The following is a 22,677-nucleotide window of genomic DNA, read 5'->3' as shown; positions in this document are numbered from 1 at the left end:
TCATGTGCGCCGCATCAAACTCTCCGACTGATTTCTAATAAAACAATCGTATATGTATTAAATTTAACTTAAATTGTCATTGTGACTTTTTGAATGTTTGAGAAACTAATTCTTTATCCCTCTCTGTCTTGCCAATCACAGCCCCCCCACCGCCGAGTGACCTTCTCCACGGCCAATCAGGCGCAGGACCTGCAGGACGCGTCCCAGCACAGCTACTACGACAGCGGCCTGGAGGAGTCGGAGACGCCTAGCTCCAAGTCGTCGTCGGGGCCCCGGATCGGGCCCCTGGCGCTGCCGGAGGACCACTACGAGCGGACCACGCCCGACGGCAGCATCGGCGAGATGGAGCACCCGGAGAACGGTAAGACCAGGTGGAGTTTCACCCCTCTCCCTCTACTCCTGTTTTCACCTCCTCCATCCATCCATGCACGCACACACACACTCAAAATCACTGCTGGCTTCCACACTCACTAACACTGTTTCCATAACACACACACACACACACACAAAGACACACACACAGACACACACACGCATGTCAAAATGCGGCGTGTCAGCAGGAATGTTAACGTTGTATTTTTTTAATCAGACTCCCACAATTCCCTGCGCTGTTCGTTAAGAGAGGTGTGTGACCTCATAGCAGCACAACGTAATCAATATGCAACATAATCAACTCCCACGGCTTAACAAATTAACATCCCAATTATGTAAATCATACTCAGTCCAACCTTCCATCAGCTCCACTTATAGATCCACAGAGGGAGGCTAGCTGGGAGCATGCTAACACAATACACTTTTGTCATCCTCATGTTAGCATGTTGGTTGGGTACCGTTTGGATTAACACGATGCCGAACCGATACTTGGAAATACTGAAAAATTACGTCAAAGAAAAGCTCTTTTATGGAGTTTTTTTAATTTTTTTTATTGAAAATTATTTCAGTTTAACAATAAATTAATGTTTTAAAGTACTTAAATATATAATTAGTAAACTTAAGTCACCTAACACAAAACTACAATAATTTAACAAATAACAGTTTTACACTATTATTAACAAGTAACAACAAAATAAATGTTGAGTTGGTATGCCAACCAGCTTCAAACTTTAACAGAAAAATGACCATATTTGCCTTCTCTGGCAAGATAGGACACCTCTCCTGACTTATGGTACTTACTTACTTACTTACTCCTAACACTCTCTCAGACGGTGTCAAAGAGGACTGTACACACACAGGTATGAGTTTGAAAGGTCAGACAATTTGGGGAGGCTGTCCTCCCTCCCCCACCACCAGGCTACAGGGTCTGAACCCAGGTTTCGGTACCCAACCCTAGTTGACAGTAGCTTTTAGTAGCTAACGTTAACAGGTGAATGGGAAAGGTAGCCAGGTAGCCGAGTGAGATGCTAATGATGCTACATCAACCATAAAGATTCACCTGGTTGTCTAAACACAACACACACCAAAGTGTTTTCACTTTTGAGTGACTTGTTAGCATTATGCTAGCATGACTCAGCAAGTTGACTCTTACACTTCTGCTTGTTTTGATTCGAAAAACACTAAAAACTGAGTTGTGAAAAATCTCTTACATTACTGTAAAGGTGTATGTAATGATGCTAATGATGCTACATCACCCAGAGGTTTAGGCTACCACAACACACATAAAGATGTTTTTAGCTTTATTTTTGATGGGTTCGAAGCCAGTTACTCGCTGTGATCAAATGTACAAATGTACAAATATTGTTAGCATGTATTCTCATAACGTTAGCCATAGAAATACTGAAATCTGGGAAATACAACTGTGTTGTTTTTATGATATTAACTTTGATGCTGACTTTTAACTGAATTGCTTTGGTGTAACTTAACAGTTAAAACACGGTAAGCTGGTAAAACTTAGACATTACGCTAGCGTAACATTACCATGACGTTAGCATGTCAACTTTATATGCTTCTGCCTGTTTTAATGTAGAAACTGAGCAGTAAAAAAGCCTGATTGTTGCTAAACTGGGACAGAATATAGGTAGTAGTCAGCTGTGTTAGCGGTTGGCTTTTGGCAGATGAGAAACCGTAAACGATGCTAAAATGCTACATACCGCAGAGAGTCACCAAGCTGTTTAAACACAACACAATACAAACACACACACACACACGTTGTGCTTTACTTTTGATGTGTTTAAAGCCAGTTTAGCATGGAACAAACTAGCTGCTATTCAAATGTACAAGTATCGGAAATGTTTTATCATAATGTTAGTAAAACTGGAAGGCGGAAAACAAATTAGCTCTAACTTAGACATTATGCTATCGTAATATTCCTGTGATGTTAGCATGGTGACTTTTCCATTCTGCCTGTTTTAATGTCGAAATGGAGCAGTAAAAAAAGTCTGATTGTTGCTAAACAGGGACAGAATATAGGTATATGTTATCAGTAGGCTTTTGGCACATGAGAAATGGTAAACGATGCTAAAATGCTACATATCACCAAGCTTTTTAAACACAACACACACACACATGTTGTGCTTTACTTTTTATGTGTTTAAAGCTAGTTTAGCATGGAACAAACTAGCTGCTACCAAATGTACAAATCTTGAAAATGTTTTATCATAATGTTAGTAAAACTGGAAGGTGGGAAAAAGTATTAGCTCTAACTTAGACATTATGCTATCGTAATATTACTGTGACGTTAGCATGGTGACTTTTTTTCCATTCTGCCTGTTTTAATGTCGAAATGGAGCAGTAAAAAAATCATACTCTACTCAAATCGAATTAATTAATCCATAAATAAGTACCTCATACAACCCCACGTCAAAAGATCCAAACTATCCCTTTAAATAGTCATTGTATCAATTGTAGAAAAAAAAAATGAATAACTTAAAAGATGCAATACTGCCAATACTGGACGACACTTGCCTTTTAGTCAGGAAATCATTTTAGAAAAGGTTTTTCACAGGATTTTTAGCAACATTTCTTAATTGTAGTTGAAGTTGTAGCCTATATCTACTTATAGACCTAACCTATAAAGCAGTGGTTCCTACCTGGGGTCTGGGCACCCCTCAGAGGGGTGCGAAAGATCACAGGGGGGTGCAAGTCTTTATCTGGTTTGAGGTTGAGGTAAAAAAAAAAAATGTTAAACAAATTATAATACACTAGAACAGGGGTCACCAACAATGTAGCCCGCGGGCACCACGTAGCCCCCAAGGACCACATGAGTAGCCCTCAGGCCTGTTCTAAAAATGAAAATTGAATATTGATATTATCTGTTTCCCACCTTGTTAAGTCATTGTTGATAGTTATTGTAAGAAATCATTAACATGATCAGTTTCTTCACATAGACGAGTATCATTAATCATTAATAATCATATATAACTATCATTAATCATTAATAATCATATATAACTAAAGGCAAACTGAGCACATTTGTTATTTCAGAAGAGTGTATCAAACTGGGAGCCCTTCCTATGAGTCAATACCCATGAAGTAGCTCTCAGTTTCAAAAAGGTTGGTGACCCCTGCACTAGAATATATAATGTATACAAAAGTCTGTATAAAAACTATATATTTTTGTTCTCGCTTAAAATTGTAAGCCAAACCTCCGGGACCTCTTAACCTGTGACCCTTGCTGTCATCAGGTTAGCTGCTAGCTGCTAGCATCCTCGTCTTTCCTGCTGCCACGGCATCACTGTTTTATGAATGAAACACGGTGGAGAAATGTAAAAGTGCTGATATCTGCTCTGTATCAAAAAAGAAAGTAAGGCTCTATCTCGAGAGTAACTTCAATGCGCCAAGGAAAAAAGGTTGGGAACCACTGCTGTAAATAGTCTCAAAGGTAGTACATGGGACCATAGAAACAGTTTCTGGTAAACAGTAGTACATTACAGTAAAGGTAGTACATGGGACCATAGAAACAGTTTCTGGTAAACAGTAGTACATTACAGTAAAGGTAGTACATGGGACCATAGAAACAGTTTCTGGTAAACAGTAGTACATTCAGTAAAGGTAGTACATTGGACCATAGAAACAGTTTCTGGTAAACCATTCAGTAAACATGGGACCATAGAAACAGTTTCTGGTAAACAGTAGTACATTCAGTAAAGGTAGTACATTGGACCATAGAAACAGTTTCTGGTAAACAGTAGTACATTCAGTAAAGGTAGTACATGGGACCATAGAAACAGTTTCTGGTAAACAGTAGTACATTACAGTAAAGGTAGTACATGGGACCATAGAAACAGTTTCTGGTAAACAGTAGTACATTACAGTAAAGGTAGTACATGGGACCATAGAAACAGTTTCTGGTAAACAGTAGTACATTCAGTAAAGGTGGTACATGGGACCATAGAAACAGTTTCTGGTAAACAGTAGTACATTCAGTAAAGGTGGTACATGGGACCATAGAAACAGTTTCTGGTAAACAGTAGTACATTCAGTAAAGGTGGTACATGGGACCATAGAAACAGTGTCTGATAAACAGTAATACATTACAGTAAAGGTAGTACATAGGAGCATAGAAACAGTGTCTGATAAACAGTAATACATTACAGTAAAGGTGGTACATAGGAGCATAGAAACAGTGTCTGATAAACAGTAATACATTACAGTGAAGAATGATGATGAAATATTACATCCATACATCATGTAGTCTAATTGGTTCATGCTCCACGCTAGTTGGTGACAATGAATCTCGTTATCTTGAAACTTTCATAATCTAAACATGGAATATTGTTTGTCTGTTTCCATACAACCATGTATTAAGAGTAATGCAACAGTTATCATTTAGAGCAGCTGTATGGATTGATAGTTAGATCGTTGTAATGAAATGAATAGACAATCATCTGAAATGTAATGTGTGAATTGCTTTTTGAAATAGTAGTACTTTGATGTTAAGTTGTGTCATACTGAACTGGTGATCTTTGTTAAATGATCACATGATCTCTGGTTTATGTGTATTGTATCCAAGCAATTGAAAAAAAAGTGTTAAGAGTTTTGAAAAATGTGCATTTTGATCATTGGTTGTGAGAACAAAGGTTGGGAACCACTGCTATATAGTACCCAAGACCCTCAGATTCCTCCTTCTCTAACTTATCCTCTTTCAGTTCCTCTTTGGTGAAACTGGATTGATTTGTTTGTGTTTTATCTTTGAGTTTTTATCTGGTTTTCTTTTTCTTTTCTTTTACAACATACTGCTGATTATTGGCGATAAATAAAAACTCTAATTAAATTCGTACAGATATTTTTCACACTGCCTTTAAAATGTAGAAATTATATCATGATATTCAGTAGATCGTTTGCTTGTAGCGTTTTATTTTTAAAGCGTGGTTTTCTGTTGGCGTAAACGAAGTACTTCATTTACCTGCTTTCAGGAGCCAAATGATTCATTAGGCACGCAGCTAAAAACACCCCGCTGCCTTTCTTTTTTTAAATTTCTGCCTATGTTGTTCATTGTTCTGCTTTGGCTGTTAACGCCTCGTTACCACTTACGCCAATTAAGCTGAGTGAAGTGAAATAGTTTAAACTGACAGAAAACAGAAAGAGGAGAGAGAGAGAGAGAGAGAGAGAGAATGTCATCCATGTCTTCTTTTGTGAAGACCAATTCTCTCTCTCTCTCTCTCTCTCTCTCTCTCTCTCTCTCTCTCTCTCAACCCACAGGTCGTACGTATGCCATCTGTAAACACAATTATTCACAGCTGCTCGCACGCCCACAGGCTACCACCACCCTGTGTGTGTGTGTGTGTGTGTGTGTGTGTGTGATAGTGATAGAGAGCAGGAGAGAGTGTGTAAGTGGCTGTATCTCCTTGTAAACAGTGTGGAATGAGGTCATGGTTGTGTGTGTGTGTGTGTGGGGAGATGGTAGTGTTGTAAAATCTTCCACTTTGATGGTCAAACACGTTTTTAGCTGCAGGTATTTTCCCAAGGATGTGTGTGTGTCTGTGTGTGTGTGTGTGTGTGTGTGTGTGTGTGTGCGTGCGTGTGTGTGTGTGTGCGTGTGTGTGTGTGTGTGTTGTACCAGCAGAGAGGTCAACAGATTGCAGCTCGTCTTCTGAGGATTAACCCCCCCTCTACAGATGCTCTTTGCTCTCTCACTTTCTCTGTCTGATTCAAAACGTAAACATTCATAGCTACGATAATCCAAGCACCGTTTCCCAGTTCCCGCCAAACAATATAAATTAGTTCTTTTTAACCCTAAAGTTCACATATTTTTTTCTTATTCTTCTTTCCAGCTGTGAGTTGATCATCATAACACATTATTTTGATGTTTTTTTTTAAAGGTGTGGACACACTGCACTCTCAAAACACAAAGGTAGCATATTGTGTGCAGCTGGACATAATTAGCCTACATTTTTAACATGAACAGTTGTACATTTTTGCTCCCCAACTTGCACATTAACTTTATCTACATCTATTGAAACAGTTGTACATTTTATTTCCAAATTGTATATATTTTAAATATTGCTCGTGTAGTATTCAATTATGATTTCATGTATATTGTTTCCTATTATTTAATGTATACTCTGTATGTGTGCTGTGTGTCTGATATTTTGCTGCTTCAAAACCATTATTTCCCATTTTTTGGGATTAATAAAAATCTATCTATCTATCTATCTATGAACGGGTTAATCAAGCAATTATTATATCAATCCGAATGTGTTTTCCCTAATTAGTTTTTTGAAGCAGCTGGGCCTGGCTTCATCGCTGCAGGTTACTTGCCCCGTCTCTCTAGCAGGCTCTTTAGTTGTTTCCTTTTTGTTTTCCCTCTTCCAGACCGTATCGATCGTTTTGTTGTGTGACTGATTGTCGATCGCTCAGATCTCGAGTCTTTCAGACGGATTGATGAAGAGCTGCAGGGACAAACTGACTGGCCTCAAACGCTTCCTATTAGACCGGTCTTACCGTTTTTATCCCAGTTTATTGACCTTCCCCTGTTAGATGTCTCTACTTAGGCTCCGTCCACTACGCTGCAGGTTTTAATCCTCTGAGGACAGAAGACGCACCAGTGAGTCCAAGCCATGTTTGACAACGCTCCTACTCAAAAAGCGATTTTAAAACATTTCATTTTAGACATTTATTCACTATGTTATTCATATAGCGCACTCCTTTAGTGAACCCAAGACTTTTGTAAAATCATTTCTAGCACTAAAAAGAAAAAAAGGTATGTTTTCACAAGAGATTTGAGAAATATTTCTGCTTAAGGGCCAAATTATCTCTTTATACATTGCTCTGGAACAATTTTGGGCGTCACTATACAGCAGGGGTGTCGAACTTAACTCCATTAAGGGCCACATTGGAAAATGAGAATCACATTAAGGGCCAGACATGTTTTTTTTTTTCAACCGAAAAGTTGAATAGCACCTTTTGACTGTATTATTCATATCTCATATAGTTTTCTCAATAACAGTTTGGTCGACATAAAGCCCAAAAAAGTCAGCCAAAAAGTTCCTTAGCCATCATAGAGTTTAGCAAATCAAAGCAAATTATTTTTTTTACAACAACCTGTTTATTTCTTTTATTTTATTGGTTTATTTGATAGGGACCATGCATATTTATGAACATTGTTATATTAAAAACACCTTGTAAATATGTCAGAATTAGTAAGAATAACTACTTTCCATCTGTAATCCCTAGGCAGGTGACATAGGACACTGTTTTAAATGAGTTTTAAAGGTGTTGATTGTAGGACACTCTCTTATTGGGAGGGGCAAGCTATTCCAGAGTTTACCTCCTATTATTGACAACACGTTTTGTCCAAAAGTGGTGCGTCTAAATGGTATTACAGCCTGCATATGTGAACTCTCTGGTCCTCTGGCAATTTCTGAGCCTCACAACTGCAGTCTTTCCCGTCTTTTCGGTTTGGCTCACATCTAGTCGTAAATTGATATGCGGGGCGGATCAAAATTTGCAAGGGGCCGGATTTGAGTTTGATACGTGTGCTCTACAGAAAGCTGAGTTTGTTCTCAGGAACCACTTTTTGTCGGCTAAACTCAACTAGGAACAGCCACTGATACGACCGAAGGAGCTCTGCAGCAGTGTGGCGTCGCCCTAATTTCGTAGGCTATCATACAAGTTGGTGTGCAAATTGTTTTTTGTACGATTATATAGTATACGGACATGTTGATGATAATGCGTACGGGAATACCAAACTGTGCTGCTGCTTTGTAGATTCTCGCTGGCAACCTCACGTGTCACTGTACTTTGCTTTGTTGCTATTTGTGGAGACGGATTTGCACTTAGTGTCCGCTCAAGGGCTCTGCGTGATTCCAGTTAGTTCTTAATGCATCTTGGTTTGCTTTTTTCCAACCTGCTTTTATAGGTGGATTATCCCCATATATATAGTACTCCGCTTTAATCTGGACATAATCCAGGTGTAATCTGGATGCTCATGACATGTTGTGCAAACACAAACAGTTGTTCCATTTACATAACTGCTGCAGCGCTGCACTGAGACCAGAGATGGAGGGGACATCTACGTGCATGCAATCTGTCGCGTTGCTCTTATAAAATGTGTCTGCAACGATGCGTCATTGTGTCATCACGTGCACGCGTTTCTGAGATGAAGAAGAGCGGGAATGTTTGCTGAGTCGCTGCCACAGGAAACAGAAGGTGGATGACATTTTGCTGAACTTCAAAATGGTTTGCGTTGTCTTCCATTCGATCATGTACTTATCGTCCTGAAAATAAGACTTCAGATACAGTATTAGGGGACCACTAAGGTCTATATAAAAGAGACTTCAGATACAGTATTAGGGGACCACTAAGGTCTATATAAAAGAGACTTCAGATACAGTATTAGGGGACCACTAAGGTCTATATAAAAGAGACTTCAGATATAGTATTAGGGGACCACTAAGGTCTATATAAAAGAGACTTCAGATACAGAATTAGGGGACCACTAAGGTCTATATAAAAGAGACTTCAGATACAGTATTAGGGGACCACTAAGGTCTATATAAAAGAGACTTCAGATACAGTATTAGGGGACCACTAAGGTCTATATAAAAGAGACTTCAGATACAGTATTAGGGGACCACTAAGGTCTATATAAAAGAGACTTCAGATACAGTATTAAAAAAATACGGACGAACACACGAGCTTTAAGCTTGAAAGAGAGAGAATGTTCCGGGGTGGGTTTGCCACATGTTGGCAGGTGTCTCATTCAGACACAGACACACAGCATTTGCTGTTTGCTCGTCCAAACCGTCCTCGCACACAACACAAACATGTTTCCTGTGGTTTGTTCGGCACAGCCGAGATCTTTATCGTTTCACTCCTCCTCCTCCTCCTCCATCCTGCTATCTGTCCTGTAAATGGACAGATAATGGACGATAATTCCATCAGCCCGTCTTCACTCGGCTAATGCACCCACTTCCTGTCTGGTGATGGACAGATGGAGGGAAAGAGGAGTCAAAACCAAAACCCAGAGAGAGAGAGATATTGAAGAACAGAACACTGGGAGGAAAGGATGTAGTTTCTGTGGGATTTGATTGCATGTGCGTGTTTGTGGTGAGAGATGGAGAGAGAGAGAGTGGAAGGAAAGAGAGGGAGAGCGAGAGGGAGGAAAGAAAGAAGTGAAATGTAAGGTACAAATGGGAGAAAGACTTTGAGAGGATGCACAGAGAGAGAGAAATGGTGGGGGCGGAAAGAGAGAAAGAAGAAATATAGAAGTGAAGAGAAAGGTATAATGGGAGAGAGACCTAAAGATGATGCAGAGAGAGAGAGAGGGAGGGGAATCTTTCTCCTGACATTGATGGTTGCTGGATAACAAGCTGATTTATGAAGTGTTTGTGTGTGTGTGCGTGCGTGTATTTGTGCGTTTGTGTGTGCGCGCACTCATCTCCCCAGATGAAACCACATGCAAACATACTGTATTTGGGTACACACATGCACACCCTCAACCTCTTTATCTGCTGATTGCATCAGTCTGAGAGCTGAAGTAATTGCTGCACAAAACAGACACGCACACATACATGCACACAAACAAGAGAGCTAAAGAGGCGGAGCATCAGTGAGGTTTTCTATCTCAGCTCTAAAGCCACCGGTTAGATTTCCAGATAAAAGTGTAAAACCAGTGAACATGTTAAGCGTCTGTTAACGTGTTTTACATGTTAGATAAGCCTGAACTGATTTGGAGAGGTGATTTAAATGGAAATAAGTGTGTGTGAGTGTATGTTATGCATGTGCACTTTTTTGTTGTTGTAAGATTCATCGATTATGACATTGATATTTTCTCGATTATTGTGGAACTGTGCGCACATACACGTCTGATTTCCACTCCCACAGTTAGCCGTGTGCAGTCCTGGGGCGTTATCAATCCCATAATAAGTCTGCTCTGGTCTGACTCAGTGGATTTGTTGCGTTTTACTCTCAAAATCTGAGGAAAATCTTTTAAACTGACCTTTGTCGAGCTGAAATGAAGAAAGATTCAGCAAATGCACGGCCTATTTCTCTCTTCAAATGTTTCCAGAAACACATTTCGGTGAACTATTTTAGTACGATATGAGATCGGATTCTGAACAAGCCGCCGTGACAGTCTGGCTTTGAATTTCCGGAGAAACCAAGGGGGGGGTAAGCTTCGCTTCAGAACTCGAACCTCCTATGGCGCCATTTTGACGCTACAAAGAGATCACCTCCCGTTAGCATCCCATTGACTCCCATTCATTTTGACGTCACTTTGACAGAGAATAACTTTACATCTGAACTGTTTAAAGACTCTATTAGTCCGTTGTTTATTTCTAAAGAAACACGACAATGTATAAAAGGCTCCATTACCTTGTAGCTCACGTTATGGCTCCGTAGCAGACGCTTTTATAAAAATAGGCTAACGATTGGGTCATAACCACGAGACTTACTATCACACAGTAGAGGAATTACCGTATAGTACAGGAGAAGCTCGCAGGCAGTTTGGACTTCCATTAGCTGTTTAGGTTTAATTACTAATGTTAACTAGCATGTTAGTGATCAGTAATTAGCCTGTGTCTAGGTTATCTCCTTACATATACCTACGCTCTCCGTCTCTGTAAGATTGGGAATGATTGAGATTTCTCTCGGCACAGCTACCAGAAGACTTCACACTTTCAGACAGGTTGCTCACGTCACATCTACGTCTTCAAGCTCAGCTGGAGGCTGCTCAGTAACACTCAGCCAGCACCGGGAAAGAGACTTCTGATATCCTTCACTGGTCTCCGTCCAGAGACACGGGGTATGGTGGTCCAGTTTATATATGTCAATGGGAGAAACCAGACCCCACCTGACGTGTTCGTCCAATCAGCTGCCGGTTTTCATTTTTGGGCAACAATACAGATTAGCGCCGCCTGCTGTTATGGAGACATATTACGTCTCGTCTCTTCGGTGTGTTCTGAGGCACTTTTTGGACCAACTCGGGGACACTGGTTGGTGTGTGTCTGGGCCTTTACTTAAAACTGTTGAGTGCCAGTAGCATTTACTATCTTTTGAGTTTAGCAGGGGTTAACAATTAGGGTTCCCTGCTGGCTCGGGGCAAGTAAAACGCCACTTTGGTCAAGTAAATTTAACAACCCAGTTACCTGTTTGGGCGTCATCGTATCATAGTCATTTGATGTGAATGTGCTGTTGGCCAATCAAGAAAATTAGTAAGCCCTTGATGCTTTTTAATTTTTTTTTGTTTTTTGTTTTTGTTCACATTTTTTTTCACAAAATTTGTTTAATTATTTTCGATTTGTTTTACAATTTTTTTTTGACGGGTTTCTTTTTAAAAAACATTTCCCTTGGATATTTTTTTTTTCTTGGGTCCATTAAAAATTTACTTCAGGCAGGTAGAATTTAGTAAAAAAAAACGTTGAACCCGTTTTTTTTTTTTTTTTTTTTTTTTTTTTTAGTAAACTCTTATTTTTTGATTAATATGGACTTTTTACCGATTAGGAAGCAACTGCTCATAACTTCACATTAACTTCAAACTTTATAGTGTTAACATTTAGGCTAGGTCTTATTTTGACATAAACCAGTAGCACACTAATACCCAAACCTTAACCTTACTAACTACGCTATAACTTAACTAAACATCCGAGGATGTCAATTTGTTTAAAAATAGAAATCCTTTGAGCCGGCATGATATGAAAGTTTTATTTTTTTTTATAATGTCTGCAAATTTAGGCTTTGAAAGATGGGAAAGGAAACAGGAAAAAAAGGGAAATATAAGGACGTAGATGGAAGAGAAGACTTTTCCTTTGATGTGAAATTGATGAGATACTTTTACTTTTACTTCAAAGATAGATAGAGAGAAAGAGAGAGAGGAGGAGAGAAGAGGAGTTTGTGTGTTCTCCTCAGTGGAGCGCATCGCCTCCATCTGTCTCCTCCCTCCTCCTGTTTCTCCTACAACAGACCTCTGACTCCCCTCTCTCTCTCTCTCTGTGTCTCTCTCTCTCTCTCTCTCTCTCTCTCTCTCTCTCTCTCTCTCTCTCTCTCTCCCCTCTCCCTGTGTGTCTCTTTCTCTCAATTATCTCTCTCTCTCTGTCTCTCTCTCCCTCTCTCTCTTTGTCTCTCTATGTCCCTCTCTGTCTCTCTCTCCCTCTCTCTCTTTGTCTCTCTGTCCCTCTCTCTCTCTCTCCCTCTCCCTCTCTGTGTGTCTCTTTCTCTCAATTATCTCTCTCTCCCTCTCTCTCTCTCTCTCTCTCTCTCTCTCTCTCTCTCTCTGTCCCTCTCTCTCTCTCTCTCTCTGTCCCTCTCTCTCTCTGTCTCCCTCTCTCTCTCTCTGTCCCTCTCTCTCTCTGTCTCTCTCTGTGTCTCTTTCTCTCAATTATCTCTCTCTCTGTCTCTCTCTCCCTCTCTCTCTCTCTCTCTCTCTCTCTGTCTCTCTCTCTCCCTCTTCCTCTCTGTATCTCTTTCTCTCAATTATCTCTCTCTCTGTCTGTCTCTCTCTCCCTCTCTCTCTCTTTGTCTCTCTATGTCCCTCTCTCTCTCTCTCCCTCTCCCTCTCTGTGTCTCTTTCTCTCAATTATCTCTCTCTCCCTGTCTCTCTCTGTCTCTATCTCTGTCTCTCTCTCTCTGTCCCTCTCTCTCTCTGTCTCCCTCTCTCTCTCTGTCCCTCTCTCTCTCTCTGTCTCTCTCTGTGTGTCTCTTTCTCTCAATTATCTCTCTCTCTCTCTCTCTCTCTCCCTCTCTCTCTCTATGTCTCTCTATGTCCCTCTCTCTCTCTCTCCCTCTCCCTCTCTGTGTGTCTCTTTCTCTCAATTATCTCTCTCTCCCTCTCTCTCTGTCTCTCTCTCTCCCTCTCTCTCTCTCTCTCTCTCTCTCTCTCCCTCTCTCTCTCTCTCTTTCTCTCTGTCTCTCTCTCTCTGTCTCCCTCTCCTTCCCTCTCCCTCTCTCTCTCTCTCTGTCTCTCTCTCTGTCCCTCTCTCTCTCTCTCTCACTATCCCTCTCTCTCTGTCCCTCTCTCTCTCTCTCTCTGTCTCTCTCTCTCTCTCTCTCTCTCTCTCTCTCTCTCTCTCTCTCTCTCTCTCCCTCTCCCTCCCCTCCCTCTCTCTCTCTCTCTCTCTCTCTCTGTCTCCCTCTCCCCCCTCTCTCTCTCTCTCTTTGTCTCTCCCTCTCTCTCTGTCTCTCTGTCTCTCTCTCCCTCTCTCTCTCTCCCTCCCTCCCCTCTCTCTCTCCCTCTCCCTCCCTCCCCCTCCCTCTCTCTCTCTGCTCCACGGGGATCCTCCCTCCCTTCTTTGCTTGGCCCCCACGCCTCCTCCATCATCCCCCTCTCTTTCTCTCCAGCGGGTGATGATGGGGGCCAGCAGTTCTCCTCCAGCCTGTCAGAAACTCCCAGGACACAACTTCTATTCTCTGGAAACTCTCACAGCCCTTATTTTTAGTTTTTCTCAAAGTTGGGAAGCCTTTATGTACCAAAAAAAAAAAGCCGAGCTTTTCGGCAGCTTCAAGCAGTTCTCCAGCGAAAAGTAAACTCCCCATGATCCATTTTAATGAAGCGCTGACCCCAAAAATTAGGCCTGACTCGACTAAAAGACAAAAATATGATCAAAAATACCATAATGCAGTGCTTCCCCCCTGGGTTGGTTGGAAGACCTAGGTTCACGTATTTGCCAGGGGGGTTCAAGTAAAATAATAACATAACACATCACATCATTTTGGAGTATTATTATTCCCAAAAACTGTGTCTAAAATGGGGGTGTAAAAAAAAAAATTGATACACTATTTTATTTTGCAATACTGTATCGTACTGTATTTTCAAAAACACATTATCGATTTTTATTTTTTTTATTTTTTTTTGTAGTTTATGTGTAAAAATCGAATACCATAGTGGGAGGGGTCTGGGTGTCCTCCCCACAGCGAAGTTTTGAGCATCAATGACTTCATTTCCTGTATTCGGATACACTTTTATGCACCAATTTACGGTGGAATTACCTTTATTACATAAATTATCTTTATGTGTGAAGAAGAAAAACACAGATGACAATTCAAAATATATCAAAACTATAATGGAAAGTATGTTGTTGTGTGTCATTGGGCTTTTTTAAGTGGGCATATGGAAATCCTGGAGCTTTCTTAGTGGCTATATTGCGTAGACCTGCATATCACCTAGACCACTAACCCTAGACCTTACAATTGCAGGGAAAACCCTGTAGTTATTCAAAAAGATATCCATCTATGAATTGAATAACATTGAGAAAGTTCCAACGGTCCGTTAATGGCTTCCAGATGTTTTCTTGGGGGAGTACCTGGGTGTTTGGGAAAGGTCCTACGGGTCAAGGGGGGTCAGTTTGAGTTTAAGGTCATGAAGTTTAAGGAGTCATTCAGTAGGTTCTAGGGTTCCTCGAGGAGGCCCGAGTGGTCATTAGGGAGGCTCCAGGAGTCAGTGGGGACCTCCGAATGTCAGTTAGGAGGTTTCAGGTTCACACAGATACCCCTTTTCCACCAACAAGAACCAGGTGCTGGTTCAGAGCTAGAGCCGATGCCGGTTTCGGAGTTGGTTCGATTGACGAGCCTCCAAAAAAACGGTTTGCTTTTCCACAGAGCTAAAGAGCCGGCACAGAGCCAGGTCTCACGGCACTGTATAACGTCTCATCTTTCCCAGCAACGTTAGCGCGGCTCGCCTTTATAGCGCAAGAAAGCAGCTTGTTTCCTCCTCTGACCACGGCTGTTGTCGTTTAATCGCCTCCACGGCGGTCACAAGTTTCTGTTCGTCTTATTGGTCACGGTAACCCCGCCCCCCATTCGCTGACGTAAGAGGATCTTACTTCTTGGCCCAGCGATGATTCGGTGCTTCTTAAGAACCACTTTTACCTTTCTTCAAAGTAACCACCCTTTGCTTTTTTTGATAACTCTGCAAACCCTTGGTGTTCTCTCAATGAGCTTCATGAGGTAGTCACCTGAAATGGTTTTACCTTCACAGGTGTGCTTTGTCAGGGTTAATTAGTGGAATTATTTCCCTTATTAATAAAAAATCAAATAGATTTGAAGAATCTAAAATATAAGAAAATTCAGTTATTTCACACTTTTTTGTTAAGTACATAATTCCATATGTGTTCATTCATAGTTTTGATGCCTTCAGTGAGAATCTACAATGTAAATAGTCATGAAAATAAAAAAGAAACGCATTGAATGAGAAGGTGTGTCCAAACCTTTTGGCCGGTAGTGTACGTTGGGGTAACGTATGACGAGCTGCAGTCCCCTGCCCTTTGCCATAATGTGCAACGTAACGCTTGCGTTGAGGATGTCACGAAACGTTTATGAAAGGGCTCGGTGATGTAATGTAATGGATGCTGGTGTTGTTGTTGACAATGGTCATTGTTGAATATATTGTGTCACCTTTGGAGACTGATATGCACTTTCTCCTACCAAAATAAAGTTGAAGTTGAAACATTGACTGTACTCAGCTCTACTTCCAGGATTTAGGATGAGGTCAGTGGTCGTTTAGGAAGGATTTAGGGTTCCTTGAGGAGGTTTTTATGCTTCCTAGAGATTACTTATACGGTTTGATAGCACCACACACAAGTTGTCGAAGAGTTTACAGGATTATATCAGATGTTCAGTTAACAGCTCTATGTGACCTCTGTATGTTTACAGTATCAACATGCAACATGCAAGGATCCTGCTTACTATGCAAGAAAATGCATGTTTGATCACACATACACACACACACACACACACTTTCTTTACATGGACACACTCATTAGAGGCTGTAAAGTTACACCACTTCATGCTGAGGAAAGAAGCTGAGTGTTCAAAGCCTTTCAGGGTTGAACAACACACACACACACACACACACACACACACACACACACACACACACACACATTCACAGCGTTACATAATGATGTAAGCAGCGGTCCATAGTTCTGGAAGTGGGACACTCGCTGAGAGATGGTCTGACGAAACCAAAGTCCTCAGGACGTGTGTGTGTGTATATGTGTGTGTGTGTGTGTGAGTGTGCATGTGTTTGTAGGTTCTTAAGTGTGTGGGTGTGTGTGTGTGTGTGTGTGTGTGTGTGTGTGTGTGTGTGTGTGTTTATCTGTGTGTGAATCTGCTCCTCATTAGCCAGTAGATAAAAGGAGTGTGTGGAACGATAGAAGAGGTGATTCCTCCCTGTGGAACCATACCTCCCGCTCTGTTTCTTATTTGTATCGCTGAGTATGTGGTGTGTGTGTGTGTGTGTGTGTGTGTGTGTGTGTGTGTGTGTGTGTGTGTGTGTGTGATGTCAAGAAGCTTTATAGTAACAGGCGGCGTTCTTTGGATGCCCTCTCCCGTCCCCAGGGAGGGAGTAAGGGATAGAGAGAGAGAGAGAGATTTATTTTTCCAGGTCTGTTGTTTATTTGAGCTTATCTGCGGTGGCCGCTGTACACTACAGAAGGTGTGTGTGTGTGTGTGTGTGTGTGTGTGTGTGTGTGTGTGTGTGTGTGTGTGTGTGTGTGTTTGGCAGTAGCTGTAAATCGGAGCTCGGCCAGCATTCGTCTGATGTACAACAGCGAGGACGCCGAGAGCTGCAGCGCACGCATACGGTGGCGTGTCCATGATTGGATTATTTTGCTGGTGTTGTAGTGAGATACAGATAGTTGTGTGTGTGTGTGTGTGTGTGTGTGTGTGTGTGTGTTTGTGTGTGTGTGTGTGTGTGTAAAATTAAAATAGTATTTGTTTCTTCCAACTTGGACTTCCATGTGGAGGGTCCAGGGGGACATCGGTTCCTTGAACAGCTTCCATGTGTAGTTTAAAGGGTTTTAGGGGGTCATTAGGACCATTAAAGGGTTTCTAGGAGTCCCTTAGACGTTCAAGAGATTTCTTCAAACCTTTCTGGGGGTCTCTCTTGAAGTACTAGTGGTTCTTAAGAGTGTTCTCTGTCTGATTGATGCAGTTATGGTAGGCATGTTAAGGTTTCAGGGGGGTCATTGGGAACAGGGGTTAAAGTGGGATCTGGCAGGTGAAGGGGGGGGACCCTACACCAAATTCCATTCTCAAATGTAACACTTGAAAGATCTCATGGCATCAAAATTTCACTTTATGAGGTTTTTTGGAATTTCGGGAAGACTTCAGATACAGTATTAGGGGACCACTAAGGCCTATATAAAAGAGACTTCAGATACAGTATTAGGGGACCACTAAGGTCTATATAAAAGAGACTTCAGATACAGTATTAGGGGACCACTAAGGTCTATATAAAAGAGACTTCAGATACAGTATTAGGAGACCACTAAGGTCTATATAAAAGAGACTTCAGATACAGTATTAGGGGACCACTAAGGTCTATATAAAAGAGACTTCAGATACAGTATTAGGAGACCACTAAGGTCTATATAAAAGAGACTTCAGATACAGTATTAGGGGACCACTAAGGTCTATATAAAAGAGACTTCAGATACAGTATTAGAGGACCACTAAGGTCTATATAAAAGAGACTTCAGATACAGTATTAGAGGACCACTAAGGTCTATATAAAAGCATCCAAAGAGCACCATGTCATGGGACCTTTTAAAAAATATCCCAAAGCTCACTGAAATAGAGTCAAGGGCCATTAAGAAATATTAAAGGTGTCTTCTGAGACATTCTCACTCCCATCTCGTAAAATATGGGCCACTTTGTGGCATGACACGTAAATAAAATATCATTCGTTCATTCATTCATGACAGTCATGCCATGTTGTTGTCCGGCCCATCTCTTCTTTTTTTCCATCTTTATATTTCCCCTTTCAGTAAAGGCGAACAGACCTCCGAGAGGTTTCCGTGGCTTTCAGTATGTCCCATCGATCATTTATATTTTCTCCAAAGCACCATTCATTACTTAACTATTTATTTTGCCAAATAAATGAGACCGCTTGACATCTCACACTATGCTTATGAGTAAACCATGTGGATATGGAGGCTTTATGACCACTGCTTTTTATTACCGCCATTGATTTATTCTCAGGTTTAGATATTCTTATTTATGAGCTATAACTCTGGCCTTATCTCCCAGATAACATTGAATACTCAGCCTTGAATGAATAACAGGCGTATGTCTTCTGAAGGTGAACCGTTTACATTTTATTCAAGTGTCTCTGCCTCAGTCGTTGGTTTAGTTTGCTGGCATAAAAAAAAAAAAAAACTTTAACAAATAGTAGCCTCAGAAGCCACGTGTGCAAGTATAATCATGAATATTCAGCACAATGAACTGCTCTGTATTCTCTTCAGAGGTTGGAGTTTCTTGGCTCTTAAACTGCAGCTTGAATAAACTGTCAAACTGTCCTTCCTGTCAGCCCGAGTTTTCTATATTGGCATGAAATATAAAAGCTCTTGAAATATATAAAAAAAAAAAAAAGCCCCCTTTTTTTTTTTTCCTGCAGAGCAAAACATCACAGAGTTACAAATTCGGTTATCAGCCTCGGTGAGATACCGATCCGTTTTCAGTCCTCGGAGAAATGTTTCCAACTAATTGGGGGATGTTCTTCGCTTTCTGGCTTTAGTGATTACTGGAGGCCTGTAGTCGGTTTAGTAGTCTTTTCTTCATGCCGTGATGCTTTTGGTCGGACGTGTCCAACAGCTTCACTTTGTAGTTTGGAAGCAGACTGATGAACAATCATTTAAAAATTCAAAGATATTATATATTATATATATTTAGTTGTGATGGTTAAGGTGAAGGTAAGGGTTAAGGTTAGGGTAAGGGTTAAAGTTAGGCATTTAGTTGTGATGGTTAAGGTTAGGGTAAGGGTCAAGGTTAGGCATTTAGTTGTGATGGTTAAGGTTAGGGTAAGGGTTAAAGTTAGGCATTTAGGTGTGATGGTTAAGGTTAGGGTAAGGGTTAAAGTTAGGCATTTAGGTGTGATGGTTAAGGTTAGGGTAAGGGTTAAAGTTAGGCATTTAGGTGTGATGGTTAAGGTTAGGTTAAGGGTTAAGGTTAGGCATTTAGTTGTGATGGTTAAGGTGAGGGTAAGGGTCAAGGTTAGGCATTTAGTTGTGATGGTTAAGGTTAGGGTAAGGGGCTAGGGAATGCATTATGTCAATGATGGGTCCCCACATAGGGCCACGCACTGTGTGTGTGTGTGTGTGTGTGTGACTTGTGTGTGAGGTTGCATGTTTGTGGTTAAAGTTTGCTGCTGCAGTTTTTATTCCTAGTTGTTTTTACACATTCGTATCTGCATACTGTATTTGATGCATACTTCCTGAAGTCCATTTAATAATATTTACGGTTATTTTCACACTGTATACCGGTACTGTATACATACATTTAAAGTTTCTTCAAGTGCATTTGCTTTGGGCAGAATCAACTTTTGACCATGATCATCTTGACTTTCTGAGTGATTTATGAAAAAGAAAAAAAAAAAATAATAATAATCTGCTTTGACATCAGGGATGTCAGAGGTTGAGATTATCTCCGAGGGATCAAAGCCGCGGCTCGGCCGTCCGCTCTGAGCAGGATGGGACTGGCTGCTTCGGCGCCGAGCGAGCTAAAAGTGGCCTCGCCCAAAGCCGCCTCCCGCCAGGTCCTGGCTCCGGTTAGCCGCGCCCGTAAGCGGCGGCAGCTGTTCCCGGGCTGTGCCGAGGAGGCGTCTCCAGGACAGATGGAGGGTCAGTGGGGGGGCAGCATTGGGGCCGTGACCCCCGGGAACCTGTCCAATGAGAGCGTGGAAACAGCAGGGGAGTTAGCCACAGGTCTGGTTGCTAGGTTAGTGTTGCATCATGGGAACTAATGAACAGAGGCTGGCTGGAGTTGATGTCACAGTGTTAATGGGGGAGAGTTTACATCATCAGGTAGACACGCACACACACACAGACACACACACACACACACACAGACACGCACAACCACACACACAAGCACGCACAAAGACAGACCCACACACACAAACACACACACACAAGCACACACACACACACACACACACACACACACACACACACACAGACACGCACAACCACACACACAAGCACACAAAGCACACACACACACACACACACACACACACACACACACACAAGCACACACACACACATACACACACACACACCCAGACACGCACACAAACACAGACACGCTCAAACACAGACATTCACAACCACACACACAAGCACGCACACAGACACGCACACACACACAGACACGCTCAAACACACACACAGACACACGCAGACAGACATGCATAAGCAACCACACACACAAGCACGCACAAAGACACACACACACACAAAGCACACACACACACACACACACAGACACGCACACACACACACACACACAGACACGCACACACACACAGACACGCTCAAACACACACACAGACATGCACGCACACAGATACACACGCAGACAGACATGCATAAGCAAGCACACACACAAGCACGCACAAAGACACACACACACAAGCACGCACAAAGACACGCACGCACACAGCCACGCACAAACACACACACACACAAGCATGCACAACCATGCACACACACACACAGACACACACACACACACACACACAAAACACACACACACAGATACAGAAAGACTCCCTGGTGTGTCCAACTTTGTTTTTCTGATGTCCTGCTGCAACCCTCAGCAGGGATGGATTGCCATGGAAACAGAGAGGCAGTTAGGGGTGTCAGGGGTTGGTCATCGGTGCCAAGTTACCTGACACATACACACACACACACACACACACACACACACACACACACACACTAATAAATAAATAAAAACATTCTAATCACTTTTGTATGGCTGCAACTAACCATTATTTTCATTGTTGATTAATCTGTGTATTATTTTCCGGATGAATGGAAAATAAAAGGTAAGGAAGGTTGTGAGGAAGCTGAGGTTTGGGATAGGGCTGCAACTAATGATTAACGATTATTTTCTAGATTAATCGATTAGTTGTTTGGTTCAGAAAATGGTGAAAACCGTGGATCAGTGTTTCCCAAAAGCCCAAGCTGACGTCCTCAAATGTCTCGTTTTGTCCACAACTCAAAAATATTCAGTTTACTGTCACAGAGGAGAGAAGAAACTAGAATATATTAGACTTATTAATCAATTATCACAATATTATCAATGAGGTTAAGCACACAGTCACAATAGAAATTTAACTTGGACATAAAAGAGATTTTCAAAGAACTTAAATTGTACAAGCAAGAAGCAACCCTCAAATAGTGTTTGATAATGCACCAGGTTCATGTTTACATGAAGAAACCCCCCAAAAAAGTTAGTTTAATATACTTTTCAATGGTCAAAATGCCTGTATTATATATAATCGATATGGGGATTTTATTAATCCATATATTGTCATTCCAAAGGCCAAGGGAACTTTATCAGGATGCATAGTGCATAGTATCCTGGATCCATGAAATAACTGTCCTTTAATAATAAAAATCTGCCTGCCTCTATGGGAATTTAACATAGGGGTGTACTGACTTATGCCCCCTGTATTTTAAGAAAGAACATTTATTTATTCACGATACATTATTTATTCACAAAGAACATTGGTGTCCTTAAAAGGTTGGATTTTTTTGAATTAAGGCATTAAGATCAATTTCCAAAAGATGATTTTTTTTTTATTCCTGTTTTTAGTCCACTTTAGCATGGGTTCATAAACTTCAGAGTGCCACTGTACGTAGTAAGGGGTCCCTGCTCCCTCTCTCTTTTAGTTATGGGGTCCTTTGCTTAAACAAAGATAGATTTTAATTGGACAATTGATTATATAAAGTTCCAAACTTCATCCAGTCTCTGAATCTTATTACTGAAGAGGTTTCCGTGAGAGTTTAACTGGGCGGATTCAGGCTCTCGGCCGATAGATTAACAGAGGCTTAAGGTGTGCTGCGGTCGCGTGCTGCTGCTTCACGTTTCAGCCTCTCTGATCGCCTATTAAGCCCCGCAGATTAATGCTCTCAGTAATTAATGAGCAGCTTAGCGGGCAAAATCACAGAGTGGACCGATATATTGTTTCTCATTAACGATGAAACCCGGAACGTAGTCGAGCATTTCCTCACCTGTCGCTCACTGATGAACGCCAACCTGTCGCAGAATTGGCGCTATGATCATGGTCAGCCCTATGTTCCCACAGCCCTATGTTCCCACAGCCCTATGTTCCCACAGCCCTATGTTCCCACAGTCCTATGTTCCCACAGCCCTATGTTCCCACAGCCCTATGTTCCCACAGCCCTATGTTCCCACAGTCCTATGTTCCCACAGCCCTATGTTCCCACAGCCCTATGTTCCCACAGCCCAATGGTCCCACAGCCCTATGTTCCCACAGCCCTATGTTCCCACAGC

At 41.6% G+C, this 22,677-nt stretch overlaps 1 protein-coding gene across 4 annotated transcripts in view; it reads left to right on the top strand.

The window, feature by feature from the left end:
• LOC114563081 (protocadherin-1) overlaps positions 1-22,677 on the top strand; it is a 255,904-nt gene that overhangs the window by 131,633 nt on the left and 101,594 nt on the right. For all 4 annotated transcript variants that reach the window (XM_028589865.1, XM_028589864.1, XM_028589863.1 and 1 more), the window contains one exon: positions 142-361. In XM_028589865.1, the coding sequence (XP_028445666.1) occupies positions 142-361 (220 nt within the window). The remainder of the gene's footprint in view (positions 1-141; positions 362-22,677) is intronic.

Source organism: Perca flavescens, chromosome 10 (genome assembly GCF_004354835.1).
Source record: "Perca flavescens isolate YP-PL-M2 chromosome 10, PFLA_1.0, whole genome shotgun sequence".
NCBI lineage: Eukaryota > Metazoa > Chordata > Actinopteri > Perciformes > Percidae > Perca > Perca flavescens.
Note: the sequence above shows the minus strand (reverse complement) of the source record. Positions and strands in the feature narration are given on the sequence as shown.